Below are 27,432 nucleotides of genomic sequence, written 5' to 3'. Positions count from 1 at the left end.
CTGGTCCAAATAGTGCTCACATTAATCACAAAAATACAAGCCAATATTTACAAAGCCAAACTTTTCTGAGAGACGAGAAGTCATAAGAAAAAGAGGGGCTTCTTCAGACTGGGACTCCAGAGGAGGAACCATGCAGGGCTAGTGCCATCCCCTGTAATCAGCAAAGGAGTTGGTAACCTAATGCTGCATAACACATCCACAGAAGAGGTGCATGCTGATGTAGCGCCCCAGCCGTGTACACAGAATAAGAGGCACCTTTACCTTGATGGCCCAATCTGCTAACTAGCGATGCTGCATCTGGATAGGGAGATGAACAGATCCAATAGTATCTGAGTACAATGGAAGGGATGTCCTGTTGTGGGTGCTATGTTCTTCTTTCCCTGATATACAACACCTGGATCCAATAAAACAAGTAACTGGGTACTAAAGAGAAAGTGTTATGTTCTTACTGGTCACTACGTATGCTGTATTATACACAAGGAGGAGCAAGGATTCCTGGAAAGGGGGTGAGCTTGCCTAACTTGACAGAAAATGTTCTGGATCCAGGTCCGAGCAACTGCACTTCCCTGGTAAAGATTATCTCATATTCTCCCTGTGGACAGGTCCAGATTTACTTTTCAGAAACTGTCAGGTTGTTGAAGAGATGTCTCACCTTAGAGTTGCAAACAGAGTGCAGAGAGGCACTGGATGGTGTTTGTCCTAGACCGGGTGTGCAACCGGTATGGGGGTGAGCTGCTGCAAACTTGGTTTGAAACCAGGTGTGAGGTAAAGGCTGCCTAAGAGGAAAAGTAGTAGAGGAAGCAATTGTAAAAATGTAAAAAAATGTGTGTTAGGAGTGCATCCATTTTGAGCGAGAACCAAGTTCCAGTCCACACCAACAGGATAACAAAATGTTGAGGGCAAGCACATGGTCCATATTAACAATGTTACCGTGTATACACAATGACAGATGAGATACAGGCTCAACAAAGTTGTGAATCAACTCAAAACTGCAGCTTATCACCTTGCTATCTGCAGGACATTCACAGGTTGTGACAGTATAGACCTATGACAAATAAAACACACAAAATGTCGCCTTTGTTTAGGCATCGGTTTAAAAGTATTTTCTGAAACAAATATGCCTTAAAAGAGTGCTGGCATCCTGCATATACACAGGGGCATGTGGATTTTAATAATGGCCCCATAACAGAAAATACATGAATGACTCATTCAGGGTAAAATTCTTACCCCTCCTCAACTTTCCTTTAACCATCACCACTTGGTTGAACCCTCTCCTTACCGACTCCAGCTCTTTCTTGAGGTCAAGGCTGAGGCCGCTTTCATCAAATTGCTGAGAAACCTCCAACAGCAGTTTGGTGAACTCTGGGTACTGGGTCAAGTCATCTTCTATTAGCTGGCACAGAGGAATCCGGTTGCACACTGGTGGAAATAGAATTGAGTCATTAGAGAGAATGTATCATCAACAGGTGGAATGTCAGAAAATAATACACCACCAACTGAGAGTGGGCATGCTTAGTCAATAAAGAGAGGGAATGATGAAATGCCAACAGGGCAACTACATCACCCAAAACAGGGCATTTTGTTACCAATAGAGAAGTACTTCCATAGACAATATAGTTTATCAATGAAGTACTTAATCAATAGCTTGCAGACACTGTCAAAAGACAGATCCTTTCTGAATAGACATTACCTGTATTACCAGAAGGGCCACTTCATTAGTAGGGGAAATACTGGTTTAATTAAAAGAATGTCATCAATTAAGGGAAGAATTTATGGCCAACAGAAAGATTAATACAGTTCAGGCAACAGAGGGGATACTTTGGTGTCAATATAGTGGATGCTCCACATATAGCAGAAATACTTAATCAAAGGAGAAAAACTTATCAAAGTAAGTTAGGCATCATAATGGGTTAATCATCTGCTACAGTTATCTGCATTTAATCTGCAAGGCCTACTTGAAACTTGCCAGGGCCATCCTGTTTTTTCCTCTAGTGTGAACAATAAAATGGGGGCCTCTCTGTTCAGTAAGTATATGAAGAGAAGTTCACAGTTAGGAAATAATATCTCACCATCGTGGATTTATCAATAGAGGAAATACCTATATAAAAGAATGATAAATAAGGGGATAGTTAATCAACAGAAAACTCAATTTCCCATGACCCTCATATGACGTCATGTTCTATACACGATCACAATTACCCTATTGCCATCTTATTGAAGATACACACGAGGAGTATGTAGATGAATATTTCTTGGACGACAGCTTTGTTGAGGCCTTAGAAATCTCTGTCCAACAGTCACTTAACAGAGTGCTTGCAGTGGCCCTTGCAACCCTTTACAAGGCAGCTACTCAAGTACGCCACTCAAGTACGCCCTACATATGCCTCTGAGTATTCCCTCCATTGAACACAGTGTACTTCCCAAAGATACTCTCCTTAAAAGAAGCAAGGCCACTGCAGAATCCAACAATTGGCCTCATGTGGCCGCCCTGGACAGGTTCTCCAAAACCCTCATTCCTGATCATGCCTATCCAGCTCTAGAATCTTCCAGTAGTGTGGCTCAGTTCCCACAGCATACGATGAACTGACTCAGATAAAGCTTTCTCACTCTTCCCACTCAGAAGACTGACAGAAATACCCTAGGAACCCTAAACGCTGGAAAAACGGGTCTTCCCTCCCCAACTCGAATGCAACGTTGCCATGCTTATGTCCGTCCGATCCAGTCACGCTGACTCTCAAGCAGAACGCCGACCGCCTCCACCGTTTTCTACCTTTCGCAACAGTGCTCGCCCACCCCTTTTGCATTTTCTGCAGCACCACAGCGAGAGGTGAAAGTGGGGGCATCAGGAGGGTGGACCTAAAGTGAGTCACAAAAACTCATTCTCCAGAGACAGCAAAAGCCCTGAGGGCAAACCAAATGACTGAACAAGGGGTTCAGGGTGCTGCTACTGTGCCTGCTCAGCCCAGGGAGCCGAGAGGAGTGTGGCATGAAGCAGAGAAAGCATGAAGCTCGTAGGGGAAAGGTTTAGCAGGTGGTTGCAACCTGATACTTTGGATCAAGTTTGGAGAGAGCAAATGAAAGCCTTGAGTGCCATGGGACACCGGATTACTAGGAGGATTACCAACGAATAAGAGACCTAGATAAGTGAAAGGGTAGTGGTGGCAGCAGCTACTCTGAGTCAAAAGGGCAGGGTAAGTGCAAGAGAGATCTGTGGGAAACCAGTGATACTTGGAGAATCTAACATCTCCTCCCTATTGTGGGCAACCTTGGGACAGTAAGTAGGATAAGATAAAAATGCCAGGGAAAGAGGTCTCTTGGCCTCTCAATTTGGATCTGAGCCAGCGGTATAAACATTTCAGTAAAGAGAGGGATTCTAGTACAGCCCAAGTATGAATGGCCCCAGTTAGAAGCAGAACTTGCAAAGGACTGAACCAACAGAAGGGAGTAATAAATGTGGCATAAAACAGGACCCTTGTAGGTGATCAAGTGGAGTAAAAGACTGAAGAAAGGAATATCTCACTAAGAGGTTATAAGAATAACCCCCAAAAAAGCCCTTCATTGAGTAAGACTGGTGATTCGTCAGTAACAAAAATCATTCAAGAAATTTGTGAGTAAACATTTAAAAAAAAAAAAAAAAAAAAAAAAAGGGCATGCTCAAACCGATGCATCAGACTAAAGAGAGAGGGATATAAGCAGCATGGGGAACAAACGTTTGCGGTCACTGGACCTAAGCCTACCTTCTATAAACAATTAAGATGTTATGGAATGCAATCAGCACTTGCTAGAACAGAGGAACAGAGGCTGCATCTTCTTCTCTGTTATTTTCCCTACTAGACAATGGGGTGACGAAAGAAGATGGAACAGGGAGCATACAGGACGAATGGGCAAATATAGGGACTGCAAAAAAAAAAAAAAAAGAAAATAGGCTGTTAAAAATAGAGTTCTCGGTTTGCTAGGGTAGGCACCTCAGCAAGGCAGGGACCACCACGCTAGCCAGGGCAAGGGAGCTACACACCTATGATAACCCCTGTTCACCCCCTTGATAGCTTGGCACGAGAAGTCAAACTTATCCCAGAGGTGATGTGTAAAGCGTTTGCACAACACACACACACAACACTAGTGATTCAATACGTACACCATAAAGAAGACTTCATGTAGGAAGCTGGCCTGGTGTGTGGTAGGTAACTATGGTACTTACACCTTATACCAGGTATCCCCTATTAGTGAAGTGTAGGCAGTGTCTAGGAAGCCAGGGATCTCTAGTGGTAGCTGTGGATGAGCAGCCAAGGCTTATCTAGGAGACATGCAAAGCTCATGCAATACCACTGTAGTCACACAGCACTTACACACATGAAAGAAAATACTCAGTGTTACGAAAATAAAGGTTATTTATTACAGTAACACAGTACTAAAACACTAGTTAGGCAATACTCCAATAGGAGGTACGTAAACACACTATATATGTACAGTAGTAATCAGAAAGTGGCATAAAAAGCAATAGAAAACAGTGAAAAGCATTAGAGAATACTGAAGGCCTGGGGGAGACCAAACCATATACTAAGAAAGTGTAATGCGAATGTCGGGTCCCCACCCAAGGAAGTGGGATCAGTAAAGAGGAGCTGGAGGAACTAGGAAACCCCAAAAGGTAAGTACCAGAGTATCCCCCCCCCCCAAAAACGACCAGGAGAAAAGAGGTAAGTTACTGGATTTTCCTAAACCCACCAAAAGGACTTCAGAGAAGGATACTGCAAGATCCAGGTAAGACTGCAAGAAACCAGAGGTGGATCCTGGAAGAGGAAGACCTGGAAAAGAAGGGGACCAAGTCCAGTTCACACTGAAGTGTACAGTCGTGGCACGAGCCACTACCCATCTGTCCGTGGATGCAGGAGTTGGTCGCCGGTGAGACGAAGACGTTCAGCAATGCAGCACTGGAGTAGCTGAAGAGTTCCTGGGTGATGCAGTCGAAAAGTGGAGCTGCTGGGGACCAGCAAAGTCCAGGGGGACTCAACCCATGGAGGGGAGTCCTGGTGACCCCAAGCAGTGCATAGAGTCCAAAGTAAGGTAGCCCCCACAGAAGACCCACAGGCAAGGAACCTAGGAGTCACAGAGAGGCCCACGAAGGACACCTGAAGAAAGGTCCCACGTCACAGGAGAAGCACGCAGAGGACTGTGCATCGCATGTTAGAGTGGTGTGTGCTGAGGCTACACGGGGCCTGAAAATCCCTTGAAGGAGATGTCAAAATGCCTAGGAAGCTGCAAGAGACGTGGTGCACAAGGGTACTGTCCTACATGGGAAGGCAAGGGCCTACCTTCTCCAAAGTTGTACAGCAGGCAGAGAGGACAAAGGGGACCACTCCAGACCACGGCCCGTGATGCAGGATCCACGCAGCTCAGGATGAGAGGAGATCCATGCAGCCTGTTGCCATTGCAGTTCGTGCCTGCAGATGCAGGGGAGTGACTCATTCACTCCATGGGAGAGGCCTTCTTCCTTCTCGTGCAGACTGAAGACTTGCCATCCTCAGAGGATGCACAGCCAGGGAAATGTTGCAGAAGCTTAAAGGAGCCGGAGAAACAATGTTGCAGGGCGAAGTCATCGCTGGAGCTGCAGATGGTAGGTTCCTGTGAAGTCCAGAAGTCGAAGTATACGTTGCAGAGGAGTCCTGCTGGAATCTTGCAAGTCGAATCTGAGGACCCACCCAAAAGGGAGACCATAAATAGCCCAGAAAGGGCGATTTGTCACCTAGCAGTGTGACTATCGATCAGGAGGGGGCTGTGACATCACCTGCCTGACCTGCCCACTCAGATGCTCCCAGAGGTCTCTTCCCACCTTGGATTAAAGATGGCAGAATTAAGTGGCCATCTGGAGGAGCTCTGGGCACCACCCAGACGTTGTGATGGACAGGATAGTGGTTTTGGGGTATGACTGACATGTTTGATACCAAACATGCCCAGCTTCGGATTTACCATTATGTAGCTGGACATAGGTAGTTACCTATGTCCAATACATGTGTAAAACGGCGTCCCCGCACTCAGGAAGTCCAGGAAAATGCAGCTGGAGTTCGGAGGGCAATCTCTGCTCATGGAGGGGTTCCCTCACACACAGGTACCTGAACCCTGCCCTCTGGGCTAGGAGGGCCTATCATAGGGATGACTTATAGTGACCTGATACAGTGACCTGAAGAGAAAGGGTGCATGTACCTTTTCACCAAGGCTGAAAAGGCAGGCCTGCAGACACATTTTACATGGGCTCCCATGGGTGGCATAATATATGCTGCAGCCCATGGGGAGCTGATGGTGCCCCAATGCCCTGGGTACCATATACTAAGGACTGGGGATGTGAGTGGTCCAAGCAACCAAATTTAAAGGGAGAGAGTACAGTCAATGGGGTCCTGGTTAGCAGGATCTCACTGAACACAGTCAAAACATATTGACAACAGGCAAAAAGCGTGGGCAACCATGCAAAACAGTGGGTACTTTCCTACACTCCACAACCAGCTATATATAAAATACAATGTATTGCATAAAACATCATCACCAAAAACTACATGGATCAGTAATACCCTGCTACCCAAGCAGTTGTCAGATTATCACACCGGTTACTAGTATTGTGCAAGAATAAGCAGTTGTCAGGTAAACACATAGGTTACAAATATTCTGCAACACAAGCAGTACCCTAGGAATACCACTCAGTATGTACATGTACTCCTGTTAAACCTCCACTTTCCCTGTGTAGTGGCTGTCTGAAAAGTATGCACAAAGCCCAGCTAGCACTCCACCACAGACATGAATTGGAGTAAAGCTGCAAAAGGACCAGCGTTATAAGCACAGAGAAATGCCCACTTTCTAAAAGTTGCATTTCTACAATGGTAATAAAAAATCCTCATACACCAGTAAGCAGCAATTCTCACTCCCATTCCAAACATGCTAACCATGCCTACGCCGCTCCTCAAAGATCAGACAATAGCACTTAGGCATGTTAGGGCATTTCCAATGCAATCCTTTGAGAGGAGCAGCGCTTACAGTAGTGAGAAACCAAATAGGCCGTTTGTCACCACTAGGATATGTGGTACATAAAGACATATGTACATACACAACACCCTACCCATAGCGGTATCTAGGGAATGACTTAGGGGTGACTTAGGTGTGGCAAAATGTAGTTTAGACCTTGGCAAGTAGTTTGATTTCCAAGTCAGGGTAGCAGTAAACTGTGCACGCACGTCTGTCGTAGCACAAGCTGCGCTGCAGGCCCACTAGTAGCATTTAATTTACAGGCCCTGGGTGTAAGGGATACCACTGTACAAGCGACTTACAGGTAGATTAAATATAGGTGTAAGCCAATCATACCAAGTTTATAAGGGAGAGCAAGTGCACTTTAGCACTGGAGGGATAAAGAGCTCAGAGTCCTAAAGTGAACAAAAAGAGGGTCAGAAAAAAAGGAAAAGGATGGCAAAACGTTTAGGGATGAACCTGCAAAAAGGGCCAGGTCCAACACTGGCAATGTGCTGGGGCAGAATATGGCCACAGCAAATGAGGAACCAGGTGTATTTGCACAGAATTCCAATTTAAATCTGGAAGACTCCGCTTCCCCTACAGCCTCGATGCTGGACATAATGTTATTCCTGCAAAAAAACTTTACAAGGAATACTCAAGGTGACAGTGCTAAACAATGATATCCCGCAGAGGTCACAACTACAGACCACCAAAGGGGAGCTAAAACAAATTAATGACCATATGCCGAGCCTAGTAAGACCAATAGGCGAAAACAAGAAACCCATGTCCTATGATGGTCAAAGGGAACTGGAAGGTGTTACATCTAAAGTGGAAGGTGTTACTACTGTATACTTCTCCAAATATCCAATGTTGGTAAAAAAAAAAAAAAAAAAAAAAAAGGGTAGCTCTCACAATGTATAAACGGTATATACCACGCTGTTCTGCTTTGCTTCAGACTTAGAAGGAAGGAAACTAAAGAATGCGAAGAATGCAGCACTCTTAGTCTGAGTAATCAGTTTATTAAGGCACTTCCCAGGTTTCAAATATAAATATGCGAAAATCATAACGTTAGCACTTAATTTGAATGCAGCAACACATGCACAGCTACTTAAATAATCACAGCAATTGGATAATAATCAGAGAAAATGCAATATATATTCAGTGACTACGTATATTAATGCAGACAGTAAAGACAGAGAGGAAGAATTAAAAATGCATCACCACGGGGATCGAATCCAACATCATCCTTGTCTACCAATGTCAAGCTATGGAACCCATGACAGCGGAGACAGGAGAAACTTCCCCAACACGATTATTCTGAGCAAAGCGTCCACTCTCAGGAAGGAATTCCTTCTACATCAGTGTCAAGCTTCTCCACCTTATATACCTTAAACAAACTTAAGAGAAAGGTTCTAGAACCACCACCCCCACACCTGTCGAGTAAGTTGTGAAATTCAAGCGCTGGCCGTACTGGGTTAGTGTTGGAAAAAGCACACAAGAGATTGGCCAGGTCCCAAGGTGTATATTCAAGACCGAGCTGTACTCTTCTCTGCCATAAACATGTCATCCTTGTACACTCTTATCAACGTTGCATCCCCCATGTTGTGTTCCCTTCCCTGGTGAGTAAGGCGAAAACACACTAACAAGCTGTGCGTGCAAAAACACCCGCGCCACCAATGTGACGGCATTTGAAGCTAAGCACAAAATGGAGTCAGTGGTCAAGATGGTTAAATACAGATAGCATTACACATGCATAATGAGATAGCATTACACATGCATAAAGAGATTAAGAAAAGGCCAGGGGGAAGGAGGTCCCACGAATAAGAAAAAAAATGAAACAGTGCATAAATACACAGAGAAAGAGAAACCAACTAGTTAAAGTCCTTAAAAAAACAAAACAAAAAAAACACAAAAATAAATACACAAAGGAGATATAACAACCTTTAAATGGAAGAAGGGGGGAGGGAAGGTCTGGGAATCGAAAACTTGAATATTTACTCACCCTTAAACAAGAATGAGTTTGGAAACTCTAAAAAAGAGGTAGCAAGAACAGAAATAGAGGAACCCGTAAGCCAGGGTAAGCCACAAAAGTGACAAATCGAAGGTGGGAGCAAGTAAGAGAGGCGAAACACGCAGAACAACAGCAAAGAATGGGTTGGAAACATGACCTATGGATATATTTATATTTATATCCATATGAAAGGAAAAAAAGGTTTAAAAAAAAAAAAAAGCAGGAAAATTAGTCCACTTGAATCGCTCTCAGTGATTATTTTCCCTTTAAAAATGCCTTAGACTGCAAGCAATTGCATCAAAAGATCTTAGACAAGCAGGGTTCACTAACAACAAAATGGGAATGAAGTAACTATTTATTACTGTACTCAGAAATTGTCAAGGCAGCGTTTGAGAAGGCTGAAGCCAAGATGTTAAGAAAAGACATTAAATTTGTACCGGGAAAAGAAATACCAAAAGTGGGATTCACTAACAAAAACTTTTTGAGGTACCATGTTGGGCTGGGTCCAAGGCAATTAATTGAACAAGGGAACACGAATAGAATGCATATAGAAAACAGTGAAAAGGAAAATTCAAAAACACTTGCCTTAGCCCTGAAAAACACCTGGAGGGTTAGTGGTAGAGTGAATTGATATGCGGTTCTGTCCTCATCAGCCAGTAACGAGCCCAGTAGTTCCCAAACTGTGCGCCGTGGCACCCCAGTGCGCTGCCCAAAAAAAAAAAAATCAGGGGTGACGCGGTCACAAGACCTTACTTGTTGTTCAGCAGGGATACTTTAGCAGAACGTTTCAACAAACTGCAGTTGCCGTAATTGCCACTAGATGCCAGTATGAGCACACGTTTAAAGTATTGCTTCGCATTCTCAAGCAAAATATTTTAATGCCAGGATATTCATTAAATTTCAGGAGTAACTGAAATTCAACACAAATCAAAGTCCAAGCAGGATAAAAAGGGACCGCACCACCTAGGGATTCAACCATGGATTATCTGTGGATCTGTAAATCTGTCACGTTTGGAGAGGGCAATATGAAATTGTTTGTCTACAGGAAACATGGCTGTCCGACGAATCTCCTACAACAGACGGGGTTGTGCAGGTAAATAAAACACCTAAGAAAAGGCAACAGGGACATCCATCTGAGGGGGAGGGTAGGGAACACTTATATCCACTAAGAGAGGAAAAAATGCATAATTGATAAAAGTAAAATGTAACTGGTAGAGTACACTTGTACAAAGCAGACAATAGATATGATTGTATGATAATGTATACATTCTAGTGGGGAATGTGGAAAAGTGTGGATGTGGACTAGGAAGATTTACGGAAGACGTGGAATAGATATGTACAAACTTCTACAATGATATGATCTTATTATTTGGATATTTTAAACACAGACTGGACTCGAGAAAGACTGGTCCCTTGCTCAAAGAGATACTGTCATCATACAACAATAACTCTGCAAGCTTCCCTGCAAGTACCATAGCAGCATGCGATGTTCAAAGGAAATGTTTAGTTAAATATTCACATCACCTTGCAAGCCAGACGTGTGGCTTTGGCAAAAATCTGTAAACTTTTAATGGTACTTAGGACCCATGAAATTAGGAACCGTTAACAAATACAAGTACTTCTACTGGTTCTACAGATTATTGTGGAACGAAAATATCGAATAGCTCAAAGTTAAAGCCATATCATCAATAAGTGGACTGGAAAAAAAACAAAATCAACAAAGGTTATGGAGATATGTTCCCAAGACCAGTAGGAACTACTTATTCTGACATGATTCACCCACCATTCCAGTATGGAGCGGATTTGTTAAGGCTAAACGACAAAATGAACTAGAAATATGAAGAGGGGAAACATCTGAAAAGCCGGTTATTGCCGAGGTCTTCACGGACTCCGGCAATAAGAATGGCGACAGGAACAACACCATAGAGCCATCTGGTGTGTGCCGAGGCGGTTAGATTGTGGCTACGTCTGTAAACTGAAGTCAGGCTAAAGTTATCATTACGGTGTAAAAATTAGATCAAATATAGCGAACTGATGTGGGCTAAGGGTGTTAGGAAAAACCTGATTGAAATACGTAGGGTGCCGGGGTGAAGTATAAATGCTAGAATTTGCAAACAGATCCCACAAAGAGTGGCCTCCTGCATTAATAAAAAATAAAGCAAGATAACATGATATGTAGTATTTAAAGAGAAAGCCTTCTGTCCAACTTATGCTTAACTCAAGGCAAAATAAGGAGTGATTTCCCTATGTGGACGCATTATCAAACCGCAGGTTCAGATCTGAGCTATTAAGACTCAGAACCGGTATCTGTGCCATAATAATAACAACAAGGAAAAATGGCTGCATTTATTACATGTACCTGTGTATTAACCATAAAGTGTGACAGTCTGCATATCCTTATAGATTCTTCAAAATGTCAGATGCTTCGGAAAGCTATTTTGAAGCCATTTTTTTTTTTAATATAGCATTCGAGAACATAGGCAAGCGATATCTGGATGTGACATGTGCCTTTTGGAGATTTGGGGTTGATGTTCAAGATGTTTTATTCCGGCACTGTTTTATGCTGTGTAAAGACCAAGGTCTAAATAAACACTCTTTTTGACTGACACCCTGAAAGCACGGTACCCTTTAAGGCGCCATAAATATTCTTGACTTTGATTGGAATGACATAGTCCACCCACTGATTGGGCTCCAATCCCAGGGTGGCAGAGTACAGTTATGTAAAGTTTTTTAAGGGCTACAATAAAAAAACGCCAGAAATGGACACTAACATCAGGGCTATGATAAGAAAGGCCAAAACTCGACACTAACATGCAGGGGTGAGGAATTCCTATAGCCCGACACCCATGCTTCAGGTCAAGGACAACAAGTTCTCAAGTTTATTTTGTCCTTGGGACAAGTAGGCCTGAACCCCTGCAACACAAACCCATTGGCTGGCAATTGACAGTACCACATTATGAAGCAGGGAAGGGAGTTGTCTGCAGTTGAGGTAATATTTGTGTCCATATGGTAATGCTGTTTGAACTTTTATTTATGGTTCATTAATGCAAAGCCTGTATTTTTAGTGTTAGCACTGTAAATAAATGTTGTAAGCTCGGACTACACTGCTGAGCTTGGTTGCAGTAAAAAAAATTGTACACACGTATGCAAGGTTTAACTATATGAGGCTACGTATAATGCTCCCAGAATGCTCTCTTATTAGATGAAAATATTTGCAGAAGCTTGAAAGCAAGATTTATGATATTTCCTTTCAAAATAAAATGTTCACAAAAAATGCAAGTAGGGAACAAAAACGTTTTGCTATGCTTCTTTAAAATTTTAGGTACAATTTCTTTGAAGCCCTATTTGGTCAAATGTGTTGATGCATGCTAGTATTTCCTAAGAATATTCATAATGGAAAGTTAGTGTAACCAGTTTCAACAAGATTATGCGAAACATGAAAATAAACTATCATTGGCAAAGCCAATAGGTCTGACATTGGTGGTCAGTCTTTTGGTGTTGTCAATCAATGGGTGCCTTGTTTTGGAGCAGCTTTTGTAAAGCCTTATTGTCATGGGTGCTTCTTTGCCCTCACTATTGTAACAAACATTGGCAAAAAGCAAGAATATTTTTGGTCTAAAAAAACCCACAAATAGTAGGGCCTGGCACTAAACAAAATTACTTTCACTGCCAATATGCTACTTGCTAAAGAGCAGACTGCAGTCATTCACAATGAAGCCAGCAAATAAATAGACTGAGATAGAGATATAATTTTAATAACCCCTTCTGTGCCCAGGACGTAATTGTTACGTCCTGAGGCACAGTGCTCGTGTGCCCAGGACGTAACCATTACGTCCTGGGCACAGAGCCCAGAGGGAGCCCAAGGTAGGGATGGAAGGGGAAGCCCTTCCCCTTCCACCCCCGAGCTCCCCCCCACCCGTGACGTCAGCGTGCGATCGCGCGCTGATTGTCACAGAGGCCTCCTCCCATTGCGCTGGAAGCTCAGCTTCCAGTGCGATCGGAAGAGAAATGCTTTGCATTTCTCTCCTGATCACGTGGAGGAGACCGGAGAGGCTTCAAAGGGAAGGAAATTAATTTCCTTCCCTTTGAAGTCTCTCTGAGCATTTCAAAAGCCGGATTGTAAAGCAATCCGGCTTTTGAAATGCCCACTAGACACCAGGGATTTATTTTCCAAAAGGAAACTGGCATGAGGGGAGCGACCACTTGGGCAAGGGTCGCTCCCAGGGGGGGCATTTTTTTGAAGGCCGAAACCCCTAGGCACCAGGGATACATTTTGTTGTTGTTTTGTTAGGCAAGGGTCGCTCCCATAGGGGGCAAATTATATTTAGGCCATGTTTGCCCCCCTTGGGGGCAGATTGGCCTATTTTTATGAGGCCAATCTGTCCCCAAGGGGGGCAGAAACAACTAGGCACCTGGGATCTTTTTTTTTTGCGCCAATGTCATGCAAGGGTAGCGATCCCGTAGGCAAGGGTCGCTCCCCAGGGGGTAGTTGGGGGGGCAAATTTATTTTAGGCCACTTCTTCCCCACTGGGGGGCAGATCGGCCTATTGTTATTAGGCCGATCTGCCCCCAGGGCAAATTTTTTATGTTTTTTTTTTGTTTTTTTTTTAGAGATGGGGAGCGACCCATTAGGCAAGGGTCGTTCCCCTGGGGGGCAAATTGTATTTAGACCATTTCTGCCTCCCTTGGGGGCAAATCGGCCGATTTTATGTCAATCTGCCCCAAAGGGGGGCAGAAACAACTAGGCAGCGGGGATCTTTTTTTTTTTGCGCCAATGTCACGCAGGAGGAGCGACCCCGTAGGCAAGGGTCGCTCCCCAGGGGGGTTGAGGCAAACTTATTTTAGGCCATTTCTGCCCCCACTGTGGCCGGCTGAGCTAGAGGCCAAAACCCACAGGTAGGCACTTTGTAAAAAACACCTCTGTTTTCTGTGAAAAAATGTGAAGTGTCCACGTTGTGGTTTGGGCCATTTCCTTTGGTGGGCGCTAGGCCTACCCACACAAGTGAGGTACCATTTTTATCGGGAGACTTGGGGGAACACAGAATAGCAAAACAAGTGTTATTGCCCCTTGTCTTTCTCTACATTTTTTCCTTCCTAATATAAGGCAGTGTGTAAAAAAGACGAAATGCCCTGTAATTCACATGCTAGTATGGGCACCCCGGAATTCAGAGATGAGAAGCAGTGGTTATTTGCACAACACCTTATCTTGTGGCCATTTTGGAAACACAAAGGTTTTCTTGATACCTATTTTTCACTTTTTATATTTCAGCGAATGAATTGCTGTATACCCGGTATAGAATAAAAACCCATTGCAAGGTGCAGCTCATTTATTGGCTCTGGGTACCTAGAGTTCTTGATGAACCTATAAGCTCTATATATCCCCGCAACCAGAAGAGTCCAGCTGATGTAACGGAATATTGCTTTAAAAAATCTGGCATCGCAGGAAAAAGTTACAGAGTAAAACGTGGAGAAAAATGGATGTTTTTTTCACCTCAATTTCAATATTTTTTTTATTTCAGCTGTTATTTTCTGTAGGCAACACTTGTAGGATGTAAACAAATGACTGAATTCAGAATTTTGTCTACTTTTCAGAAATGTTTAGCTTTCTGGGATCCAGCATTGATTTCTCACCCATTTCGGTCACTAACTGGAAGGAGGCTGAAAGCTAAAAAAAAAAATAGTAAAAATGGGGTATGTCCCAGTAAAATGTCAAAATTGTATTGAAAAATTGGGTTTTCCAATTCAAGTCTGCCTGTTCCTGAAAGCTGGGAAGATGGTGTTCTTGCCACTGCAAACCCTTTGTTGATGCCATTTTCAGGGGAAAAAAACACGAACTGCCTTCTGCAGCCCTTTTTCCCCATTTTTTTGAAAAAAAACAAAATCTCACTGTATTTTGGCTAATTTCTTGGTCTCCTTCAGTGGAACCCACAAAGTATGGGTACCTCTGGAATCCCTAGGATGGTGTAAAAAAAGGACGTGAATTTGGTGTGGGTAGCTTATGTGAAAGAATCGTTATGAGGGCCTCAGCGCGAACTGCCCCAAATAGTCAAAAAAAGGCTCGGCACAGGAGGGGGAAAAGGCCTGGCAGCGAAGGGGCTAAAAAACAAAAAGGTCTTGGTTAACACCAGATCTAATTAGGGGCTCAGTTCGTAAAAGTCACAAAAGTGCAACCATGGTATATGTCTTTGCATTAGTGCAAATTTACATATTTCATAAATTCAGAAGAATATACAGAAGTAGACCAGGAAATCGTATTCCTAGTAAATATTTGCAAACAGTATGTTAGCACGAGCAAAATACGCATTTGTACATTTGCTCATAAGAAAATCTATTGAGTGTTTACACGTTTACTTTCTCTGCAACCACTGTTTCTCAACCCTGGAAGAAGTTTTACTTATGACCCTAGTCAGGAGTAAATTTCCAATCTTGCTCAGTAGCGGAAAAGATTAGAGAAGGGCTGGTGAAAACCCACACAACATGCAAGTTAGTAGGTTCGCACAGACTCCAACCATGGAACTATTGTTTACAGCTATAACCAGCCCCAGTGTGTAGATCTGCAGAAAGATGCAAAAATAAGGAAATTGCTAGTGTTCAAGCCCTAGTATAGTATTCGCCCTAGCATAGTCAGAGAGGCTATTATCAGAACTGTTATATAATGAGACTGGTGCCATAGTTTGTCATCACATTACATGGCAACAAAGAGACAGGTAGATTTTGTTTCAGGACAAGTAGATTTATGAAGCAACCTGTCCCATCAACAAGTAGATATATTAAATTCCACACCATTGACATGGCAGCCTTCTTGAAACTTTCCTCTAAAGATTCTTAGATAGGTACTAGAAGGCATGTCAAGACAAAGGTATGGATCACTAAGGCTCCCTTTGTAACATTTTAGAGATGGTAGTACAAGCCAAAGAATCAGGTATGCATATTGATCCCAACGTCTTAATAGGCTGGGGTCTACATGCCGTTTGCCAACATGGAAACGCAAATAGCTCTCTCTCAATGTGACATAGGAGATCTATTTTCCTCAGAATTGATCCAAAATGATCAGAACTCGCTACAACAAAGGCATACTCAATAGCAAACAGTCTCCCGTTTAGGGACAAATTTGTTAAAGACCTAGGAAAGTTTGTCCGAACATTCACAGTTTTAGATATATCAACAATGTCGCTGCAAAAAGTGTTTTAACAACACCTTTTTAGCCAGGCAGACCGACAAAGAGGGCTATTGCACAGCCAATCAACATTGCAAGGCCCTTCCAAAGGTTTTCAAGATAGATGGAGAGGATGGTCAGGTTCTGCAAGATGGACATTCTTTCCCTCTAGAGCATGCGTGGGATGTTTAAAGCAGATATAGAAGTGGAGGGTTGCGCTCCTCTGGAACTTTAACTCAGGGACAGGTTCAAGAGGTAAGAATCATTCAAACTTCTTCAGTGATCCTTGGGGCAGGATAAAAGTCATTCTGGCCAACTGGTAAGAGCTGGTGAAAGATGCACGGGTACTGTAAACCATAGAAGATTGGAAAACAGAGTTCTATGGTTCTCCCAGACAAACTAGCCCCCCTCAACCACTCCATTCAACTCATCCCCCCCACAGAGAACGAAACTTTATAGTCAGAAATCAATCAACTTCTATTGAAAAATGCAATTTGCAAGTCTCTACCCCATCGTGTGGGTTTCTGCAGCAACGTTTTTGTAATTTCATACTTCAAAACGAAAAGGGATCCATCTGATCAGGGATCTTTTCCAAGATAACGACTAGATAGACCATCTTGATTTAAAAGACCCGTATTTCAGGATGAAAATGTTTCCTCCCAAAGAAATTTTTTAACAATTCTCTTGGAACAGGCATTAGAAAGTGTTCAAAGTTCTCCCATTTGGACTATAATCCTCTCTTTCACGTTTCACCAAAGTGATGAGGCCTGTAATAGAGACCCTTTGTGTCACAGGAGTGAGATTGACAGCTTATCTCAACGACATTCTTCTGATGGCCCAGGACAAAGTCCTTCTGACAACCCATATGAATTCGACTATCTATATCCTTCAGGAACACTGTTTATTAGTGAACGAGAATAAGTTGTTGTTGAGCTCAAAACGGTGCATAGACTTCCTGGGGTTCCAGATCAATTCAGTGACGGCAAAATTGTCACTTCCAGTTCAGAAAATGGAGATAGTGAAGAAAGAAAAGTAAGCAACCCTGAGCAAAGCCAAATTGTCCATGAGAGTCTTGGACCAGAACTGTGGGACTGCTAGCCTCGTACATCCATGCCATATTCTCTGAGCCTCTGCACTAAAGAACCCTTCAGAGACTCAAAATCCAGCACTTATAGAGGGGAGTTTTATACTCTGAACAAAAGAAACGGGAGCAGGGGTGCAGTGATGGCTAGACCACATCAGCCTTGAACACAGAGCTATATTTATCTCTCAGCTGGACGTAGTTAGATACTCAGACGTCAGGCATTGGGATTGAGAGCTAGCTGAGGAAAGGCATCCAATGGGGGGGGGGGGTCAGGGGGAATAGTTGCTCAGGAGACATATTGCATCTTCACATAAACTGTCTGAAGCTACTGGTGGGCTCCTTCGGGATCAAGATGTGGCCTCCTTTCACACTGAATGTAGGAAGTTGGCTCTGTATGTACTATTTCAAAGTAAGGAATAGCATGCACAGAGTCCAAGGGTTCCCCTTAGAGGTAAAATAGTGGTAAAAAGAGATAATACTAATGCTCTATTTTGTGGTAGTGTGGTCGAGCAGTAGGCTTATCCAAGGAGTAGTGTTAAGCATTTGTTGTACATACACATAGACAATAAATGAGGTACACACACTCAGAGACAAATCCAGCCAATAGGTTTTGTTATAGAAAAATATCTTTTCTTAGTTTATTTTAAGAACCACAGGTTCAAATTTAACATGTAATATCTTGTTTGAAAGGTATTGCAGGTAAGTACATTAGGAACTTTGAATCATTTCAATTGCATGTATACTTTTCGAGTTATTGACAAATAGCTACTTTAAAAGTGGACACTTAGTGCAATTTTCACAGTTCCTGGGGGAGGTAAGTTTGTGTTAGTTTTACCAGGTAAGTAAGACACTTACAGGGTTCAGTTCTTGGTCTAAGGTAGCCCACCGTTGGGGGTTCAGAGCAACCCCAAAGTCACCACACCAGCAGCTCAGGGCCGGTCAGGTGCAGAGTTCAAAGTGGTGCCCAAAACGCATAGGCTAGAATGGAGAGAAGGGGGTGCCCCGGTTCCGGTCTGCTTGCAGGTAAGTACCCGCGTCTTCGGAGGGCAGACCAGGGGGGCTTTGTAGGGCACCGGGGGGGACACAAGCCCACACAGAAATTTCACCCTCAGCAGCGCGGGGGCGGCCGGGTGCAGTGTAGAAACAAGCGTCGGGTTCGCAATGTTAGTCTATGAGAGATCAAGGGATCTTCTTCAGCGCTGCAGGCAGGCAAGGGGGGCTTCCTCGGGGAAACCTCCACTTGGGCAAGGGAGAGGGACTCCTGGGGGTCACTCCTCCAGTGAAAGTCCGGTCCTTCAGGTCCTGGGGGCTGCGGGTGCAGGGTCTTTTCCAGGCGTCGGGACTTAGGTTTCAGAGAGTCGCGGTCAGGGGAAGCCTCGGGATTCCCTCTGCAGGCGGCGCTGTGGGGGCTCAGGGGGGACAGGTTTTGGTACTCACAGTCGTAGAGTAGTCCGGGGGTCCTCCCTGAGGTGTTGGTTCTCCACCAGCCGAGTCGGGGTCGCCGGGTGCAGTGTTGCAAGTCTCACGCTTCTTGCGGGGAGATTGCAGGGTCTTTAAAGCTGCTCCTTGAAACAAAGTTGCAGTCTTTTTGGAGCAGGTCCGCTGTCCTCGGGAGTTTCTTGTCTTTTTCGAAGCAGGGCAGTCCTTAGAGGATTCAGAGGTCGCTGGTCCCTTGGAAGGCGTCGCTGGAGCAGAGTTCTTTGGAAGGCAGGAGACAGGCCGGTGAGTTTCTGGAGCCAAGGCAGTTGTCGTCTTCTGGTCTTCCTCTGCAGGGGTTTTCAGCTAGGCAGTCCTTCTTCTTGTAGTTGCAGGAATCTGATTTTCTAGGGTTCAGGGTAGCCCTTAAATACTAAATTTAAGGGCGTGTTTAGGTCTGGGGGGTTAGTAGCCAATGGCTACTAGCCCTGAGGGTGGGTACACCCTCTTTGTGCCTCCTCCCAAGGGGAGGGGGTCACAATCCTAACCCTATTGGGGGAATCCTCCATCTGCAAGATGGAGGATTTCTAAAAGTCAGAGTCACCTCAGCTCAGGACACCTTAGGGGCTGTCCTGACTGGCCAGTGACTCCTCCTTGTTGCTTTCTTTGTTCCCTCCAGCCTTGCCGCCAAAAGTGGGGGCCGTGGCCGGAGGGGGCGGGCAACTCCACTAAGCTGGAGTGCCCTGCTGGGCTGTGACAAAGGGGTGAGCCTTTGAGGCTCACCGCCAGGTGTTACAGCTCCTGCCTGGGGGAGGTGTTAGCATCTCCACCCAGTGCAGGCTTTGTTACTGGCCTCAGAGTGACAAAGGCACTCTCCCCATGGGGCCAGCAACATGTCTCTGGTGTGGCAGGCTGCTGGAACTAGTCAGTCTACACAGACAGTCGGTTAAGTTTCAGGGGGCACCTCTAAGGTGCCCTCTGGGGTGTATTTTGCAATAAAATGTACACTGGCATCAGTGTGCATTTATTGTGCTGAGAAGTTTGATACCAAACTTCCCAGTTTTCAGTGTAGCCATTATGGTGCTGTGGAGTTCGTGTTTGACAGACTCCCAGACCATATACTCTTATGGCTACCCTGCACTTACAATGTCTAAGGTTTTGTTTAGACACTGTGGGGGTACCATGCTCATGCACTGGTACCCTCACCTATGGTATAGTGCACCCTGCCTTAGGGCTGTAAGGCCTGCTAGAGGGGTGTCTTACCTATACTGCATAGGCAGTGAGAGGCTGGCATGGCACCCTGAGGGGAGTGCCATGTCGACTTACTCGTTTTGTCCTCACTAGCACACACAAGCTGGCAAGCAGTGTGTCTGTGCTGAGTGAGAGGTCTCCAGGGTGGCATAAGACATGCTGCAGCCCTTAGAGACCTTCCTTGGCATCAGGGCCCTTGGTACTAGAAGTACCAGTTACAAGGGACTTATCTGGATGCCAGGGTCTGCCAATTGTGGATACAAAAGTACAGGTTAGGGAAAGAACACTGGTGCTGGGGCCTGGTTAGCAGGCCTCAGCACACTTTCAATTGTAAACATAGCATCAGCAAAGGCAAAAAGTCAGGGGGCAACCATGCCAAGGAGGCATTTCCTTACACTGAACTTTTGCATTATTATCTAAATGACGGTGTTGGCAGTCCTGTACGTAAACAAACTAGGAGGCACCAAACCCAGAGTAGTAAGGGAGACAGCAAAGACTTTTTGCCATCTTTGCCTCCACACAAAATTCTGGTGAGAGCAGAATACCTTTGCGATAACGATGTGGACGACTGAAGCTCATTGTACCTTCGGGATTCCACGACTGGAAGTTGAATCCAACAATCTTCCAGACCCTACAAGATCGTTGGGGTCTGTGCAATACAGATCTCTTCTGAACATACAAATAGAGAGATTTTTTCAGTTGGAGACGAGCTTTGATGGATCTGGCCACGGAACACCTTTGACCAGGATTGGCATGGTACACTGCAATATGCATTTCCCCAGTTTTTTATGACTCCCCGAGCATCAGCTCAGGTTTGGAATCAACAAGTGGAGGTGATCTTAGGTGACCCATCTCTCCCCCTCCTGAAAGCATAATCATGGTTCTAAGTACTGCTAAAGAGGTCTTCCAACTCTCTAGTGGAACTTCCTCTTTTTCTAGATTTACAGTTAAACCCACCAGGGTTTTAATGTCCATTGATAACTTAGAGACAGCTGCACCTCTTGCCAGAACATCTGCAACAATCAGAGTCGATCATTAAGCAGTCGGGGTCCACGTCAACCCACAAATTATATTCATCAGCTTGGCAAAAATGGGTGGGTTGGTGCAAAAAAATAGATTTAAAAAAAAATAAAAAAAAATAATACAGCGTATGGATCCTATGGGGCTCTGATACAATTTCTTATAAAAAAAATGTTTTTTTCTTTTAAAATCAGAATTCGCCTCAGGAATGCAAGCCTTTACATCAGTGATTAACTATCATACAGCTATTTAGGCAGGGCACGCCCCAGCGGGGGTGATGAGAGGCTCCTCTGTCTAGTGTCATGTAGGCAAGTATCTAATGCAAGGGCCTTAGATTTTTAACTTGAAAGTGTTCTATTTTGCTATTTCTAGAAGTACAAAATCTTTTTTTAAGACATCTCATTTCCAGTTTTTCATGTAACCCAAAACTGTGCATTGTTCATGTACAAAGAAGTATGAGATTTGTACAAGAGAACTCCGACAAGTTAGAGGGAGACAACTGTTGATTGTTTAACAGAAGCCTTACCTGTTTCATCAGCTAATTTGGCTAGATGGGTGAAATGTTTAACATCGGAGGTAGGCATTGGTGTCAACAGACTTGGGGCTCACTTGATGAGGGGAGGTATGACTCACAAAACTTCCCAATTATGTTCCCGGCTAGAAGACATAATGAGGGTGACAGACTGGTCATCAGATTCTATTTTCAAGTCTTTCTATTGTAAACCAATAATGGATGTTGCCTCAGTTGTGATGGAGAAGCTTTAGACAAGTATAATCAAAAGCCTCCGGGACTGATACAGAATACATTTTGTCTAGCTAACTGCCTATAATTTTGAATTCTATTAAGGATTCCGAGGCAAGGATTCTCTCTCCCTGAGGTAATGTTGCTGATTATTTTGTTTTCTTACATTTAGTTTGATTCTACTCCCTTGCAAATTGATTGTAAAGTAATTGTGTTTTAAATACCACAACGGGCAGTACAGTGGGGTATTCTCGATGTTTTCCTTCCAGTTTCAAAAAAGAAACAAGAATAGAGGCTCCTTGTTGATGAGGATGCACAAGATGTTTTAGTGGATTTTCCTTTCCAGATGAAAGAGTCCGATCAAGAACCCCTCGGCAGTGTCATTGTTTCCAGAGATGCTGATTCTGTTTTACTTCCTACATGGTGGACTGTGTTATGATTATTCTTCTTTGGACATGAGAAGTTACAGTTATGTTTTAGCAAGGAAAGAGGGACTAATATGGCATCAAGGATATTTATGCACTAATTAATGGCAACTGGTGTGTGGGACATGACCCTGTAAGGGTCATGGGAAATTTATTGTTGTTTAATATGTTTAATGTGCTTGGCCGCTGTGAAAAATATTAAACAGCAAAGAAAGAAAAAACACAATCCTCGCGTCAGAGTCCTTATTAGAATTAAAAATTCTGGACGTGCAACCTAAAAAAATCTTTTAGCAGGAAAGAAAAGCAGGCAAATGGGAAAGGAGGATTAGGAGAAGAATGAGCAAGCGAGAAGCATGGGAGGAGACCAAAAAAAGTACCAATGAAGGAGGCCATGGGAAAGCCTTGCTTTGTTTCGGAATGCCCCTGAAAACATTATAAGGCACGAGAGATTACTGTGCAAATCATTCTCAGGAGTAGGAGAGATTGAGCCAGTAGAATCAGAGGTATTCTCATGACAGAGAAAAGGGCAGCTAACTAGGTTAACCATAGGGAGTGGGTGACAGGAACTGAAGAAGAAGAGGAAGAAATTGGACAAGGGGGAGGCAGACCATGCACTCACTCCGAGAGACAAAAATTAGCCCTATAAGCACAGTGTTTGGTGATTAACATTTTGTTGCAGGCCCAGCATTCTTAAGTACTCACCTTCTTGCAGGATCTTGGAGTACTCCCCTGATGCAGATGTCATTGTGCCTTCTGTTCAGTACCAACAGGCCTTTACCTAGGGTAGAATAGGTAAACAAAAATAAAGCAGAGAACTAAATCAAACAAATAAGTAGTGGGGTGTCCTTTTTCCGATGCTGGCCCTTCACTGGGGCTTTACATTTGCACCTTAATCCTGTCCTCCATTATTCTCCAACATGGTACCCACAACCAGGGTTCCAAACTCCTCAACCTACTCCAAGCCATACTAACAGGCTGAAGAATATTCTTCACGCACCCCCGGTCTTGGCCCTGAGCCAGGGTCTGCTTTCAACCCATACATCAACTCAGGACCCATACTCCTTCAACCACATTGCCCTAACTTGCTAAACGTTCTCTTTCTCTCCAAGACAACAATGCATCAAACCCCCAGCCAACATCCCCTAACTCCAAGCAACACACAGCATAAAATCCACTATGGCTGTGATAAGAGCGCTTTACCCACAAATTGCTCAGGACTCAGATATTCCAAAATAACTGGATCATGAAGTAAACGTATATTTTAGAAACTATAAGTAAGCAGAGCGTTCCTCTTGCTACTAACACCAATCCACTTTAAACCTTGACTTGTCCAGCGTGCATGAGGCCAGTATTCCAGAGGTGGGGGAACGATGAGTGCCACACTGAGATGCAGGTGAAGTAAAGGGAAATGACAGCCTTTCAATGAGTGGAACCTGGAATTTTGATTGATGGAAGCAGATAGACTAGGTTATGCACAACTATTTAACGGGATGATGCAAAGGGATAACAAACTAGACAGCTAGCAGGGACATCCCCAAAACTGAATCCTCTGGGATGTGATGCATAATATCAGAGGGACAATCTCTAGCATACACAGGCTGTTTAACCTCTTTAATGCTGTGGGCAAACCATTCATGTCTTTAGTGTGGTAGACGTGAACGGTTCATCCACCACACTAAAGGAGAAAATCCTTCTGGCGCCAGCACCAGAAAGCTTTCCTTTAAATAAAAAAATGTAAAAGTCGAAGCACAAGAGAATAGCTTCTCTCTCATCCCAAGTTAGGGTTTTTATTTTTAAATATGTGTGACCATCAGTAAGCGGACATCATACAAATTAAACTGAAAGCAGCGCCATTACGCACTGCTCTCAGTTTAATCAGTGCTGGGGAGCATCCCCACTGGCAAACTAGAGAAACTTTGGACTCCTTTCTGCATAATTGTGACATATGTAGGCAAAAAGGGGGTAGATTGCAGATTCCTCTCACTTGCCATGGTAAACGACCACACAGTAAGTAATTTGAGTCTGCCAGCAACCAGGCAATCTGACAAACATTCTGTGTGACAGGCATGCAACTCACTATGTGTTCTTATCCACAATGCCCTGCATCAAATCTGGCAAAAAAAAAAAAAGAAACATACATTTTCCTCACATTTCTGTGAGGGGATGTTCAGGACTTTGCAGGGATCCCCAAAATTCCTGCCACCCGCAGTTCCCATAAGTCTACCGAGGAGTACCCCACTACTGTGGCAGAGCCAATTACATGGGACAAGAAGGGATCAAACCAGGTGCTAGGCCTAGACCACATTGACTTCTTATGGTTTTTAGTTTTATTCTGCTCCTATTGCGGGCAATAGTCCCAGCCACTCAAGTGGGGTACCCTTTTTAAAGGAAGAAGTGTGGGAATACAGAACAGTGTAACATTTGTTATTAACGATAAAACGTCTTTGACCGGATGAGTAACTAAATTTGCAGTTATAGAAATAACCACTACTTCAAAATTCAGTGTCCTAAGCGCATCTAAAAATGCATAATTCCCTCTTTACCCATTTGTATGCATTAGATTTTAGCATAATAATTGAAGCGTAATGGGTAGAGCATAAAAAATTATAAGATGCAGCTTAGTTGTTGACACTGGGTTTCGCATGTTTTTGGACAACCAACAAACACCACATATCCCTACAACAAGAAGTGTCTTGACTGACAGAACGGAATATTGTTTTAGTAAATTGACCATCTGGACGAACAATCAGATGAAGACATTGTCACCAATTTTTATTTTTTTCTATTTATTTTCATTATGTTTTATTTCAGCTATTCCATTCTTTGGAAAAACATGAGCAAACTATACAAATGACCCTGTGCCGAATTCCAAAGTTTGTCTAATTTTCAAAAACCTATAGCTTTCATATATTGGTTTCACACCAGAAACTGCAAGCACAACGAAATGAGAAAATCACAAAATAAAAATAGGAAAAATTGACTACCACTTAGAAGAACGTTATTATTATTATTATTATTTTTTACAACCAACATTTCATGAAACCTGCAAAGATGTTGATCTTAAAAGAGAAAGACTTTTGATTATGCCACTTCTGGGTGAGAAAGAATGCTTTCTTGCACAGAACGTCTTCCTCCATTTTTCCCAAAACATGTTAAATCAACAAACACTGGGTGCCTTTAGAATTCCCAACATGCGAGTAAAGGGATGCAACTTTGGACTGCATACCTTTTCTGCAGCAATATGTGAATTGTACATTTCTGAATGTCACTGTTCTTGAAGAGCCTGCTAGAGAAAATCTTTTAGCAACACATTTCAAGGTCTTTCCGGTTGCATGCTGTATTCAATTCATTCAAAATGGTTCACTGTTGTTTATCTCAGTAGTTTGTTCTAACATATCTTGATGTCATTAGGTAAGAAGGGGGAGAATCAATATTCATGTAGTGGTTTAGTATTAACGGGACAAGGTTTAGTGACATCTTAAAATGTGATTTGCTGGGATAATGACTATACCATGCAGACTTTGCAGTTTAAATCATTGTCTGTGCAAGAAAACTGTACCCTTGAATTTTGGGATGAGGAAGATTCTTTTGGCTTCCTCTAAGAACGCTGACCGATTTGTTACTGATTTTGCTGCACACTTGGAACTTAGCATTATACTGATGTTGCCCATTATTTTGTACTATTTCCATGGCAAACGATTTCTATGTAATTCTATGAATGTATTGCTGACTCTAAATTTACTATTTTCTTTACTGCACCTTTGAATTTTGAAAAACAATCTTCAGGGTTTTTCTGAGTTTCAATCTCAATCTTCCTTTCGGAGTCAGTCCTTTCTTTTGATTGCATTTCTGAAATGCTGTTTTGAAACAGATCTCTAGGGGCGCATTGGCTCTTAACCTTGGAAGTTAACACCATCCGTGATCCACCCAATGTTTGGGCGCTCTACTGTAATGCAGATTTCTTAGGTTCCTGCACACACACGGGCTGACAAGGTAGTCCTTGTTAGAGGGAGATTAGGGACATTACCAGCTGACTGGTTAGGTCTTCATTAACACTAGTTAGTTAGGTCTTTCCTTGCAAATAACTATTAGTATCTGCCGGGGAAGCAACAGGGGAATGGGGAGTTGATTTTGTTGAGGTTCAACATTTTGTCTTTCTTTTTGCTTGTCCCAGCTCTCTCTTTTGGAACAGATCTCATACGAGTTGACTAAGCCTTCTTAAACAATGACTTTTTAAGTGAGGTCCTTAACTGACTCATTCTAAGGTTAGTGTGAAATGTTGCCCCCTCATTAATTGGGCGGATATAGGGGACAGAACCCTACACTGACATCTTTCAATCTGGTTGTACCCAGTCATCAACTAGGGTTCTCACTTGTGGAGTTCAGCACAGATCTTCTGTCCAACACAATTTAATTTGTACATCACCCACTTGCAATGATTATATAATCTGTAGTTCATCTCTTATCCTCTATGATTTACATACATACACAGATAATCTTACATCTTGAAGGCAATATGACCCTGGTCCAGTCAACTGCAAGAGTTGCTTCTTGGTCAAACACCAAATACTTCCAAAATAAAATTTAAGTTCTCATCGTCATAATTTTTCCACCTGGTTAAATTCCTGGTAGCAGTCTGACTTCATCCATGCCAATAAGTGTAATTTTCTCAAACATTTACTTCACCCAAACATTCTCAGTACAGCTGTCTTCCTTCTCAGATCATCTGCTACAGATTCCAAGGATTTTCAAGACCATTCTATAGCAAGCAATCCTTTTCATACTTCAGGGTAAAGTGTTGAAATATGAAAACATGTAAGATCCTCATTGGGAGAAACCTTTGTTCAGTCCTATAATCACCACCTCTGGAGCCACACTGACTCAAGTGACAGACGAGTTTAACAATCCATGGAATCAACTATCACGGTGGTGAACGGGGGAGAAAGAGATATGGGCAAAACCATATGCAGGATATTTGTATATTTACATTTATCTAAATAAGGCTTTATAAAACTCATGAATCAACACAGCCAATGAACAGTTAAATATTAACATTACAACATAAAGCATTGAAATTCTTTGCATATTCGTACTGAACCCAACGTTTTCAGATTTCTCACATTCCTCAAAACCTGGCTTTCTGTACTTTATTAAAAGGACTATACTTTCATTTGAGGGTCATTGCCTCCAGTTTCAGTATTTAGACGCATTACAAATATGGTAAGAAATGTGAACGGATCATGGACAATGGGCAGGCATTCCAATGACTTCCTTAAGTCACTGACTGAGAAATTTACAAGGAACTCTGTGTTGAGCAAATAATCATCCAACCTAAAG

At 43.2% G+C, this 27,432-nt stretch overlaps 1 protein-coding gene across 2 annotated transcripts in view; it reads right to left on the bottom strand.

Annotated features, from left to right (window-relative positions):
• The window catches only part of LOC138299719 (HAUS augmin-like complex subunit 4), a 192,590-nt gene that overhangs the window by 156,747 nt on the left and 8,411 nt on the right, over positions 1–27,432 (bottom strand). Inside the window, exons 2-4 of one of the 2 annotated variants that reach the window (XM_069238233.1) lie at positions 22,798–22,873; positions 21,455–21,585; positions 1,280–1,419 (exon numbers count right to left, since the gene is read on the bottom strand). In XM_069238233.1, coding sequence (XP_069094334.1) covers positions 1,280–1,419; positions 21,455–21,512 — 198 coding nt within the window. In that variant the 5' untranslated portion in view covers positions 21,513–21,585; positions 22,798–22,873. The remainder of the gene's footprint in view (positions 1–1,279; positions 1,420–21,454; positions 21,586–22,797; positions 22,874–27,432) is intronic. The other variant, XM_069238234.1, reaches the window with a different exon arrangement.

This window comes from Pleurodeles waltl, chromosome 6, assembly GCF_031143425.1.
Source record: "Pleurodeles waltl isolate 20211129_DDA chromosome 6, aPleWal1.hap1.20221129, whole genome shotgun sequence".
Taxonomy (NCBI): Eukaryota; Metazoa; Chordata; class Amphibia; order Caudata; family Salamandridae; genus Pleurodeles; species Pleurodeles waltl.
Note: the sequence above shows the minus strand (reverse complement) of the source record. Positions and strands in the feature narration are given on the sequence as shown.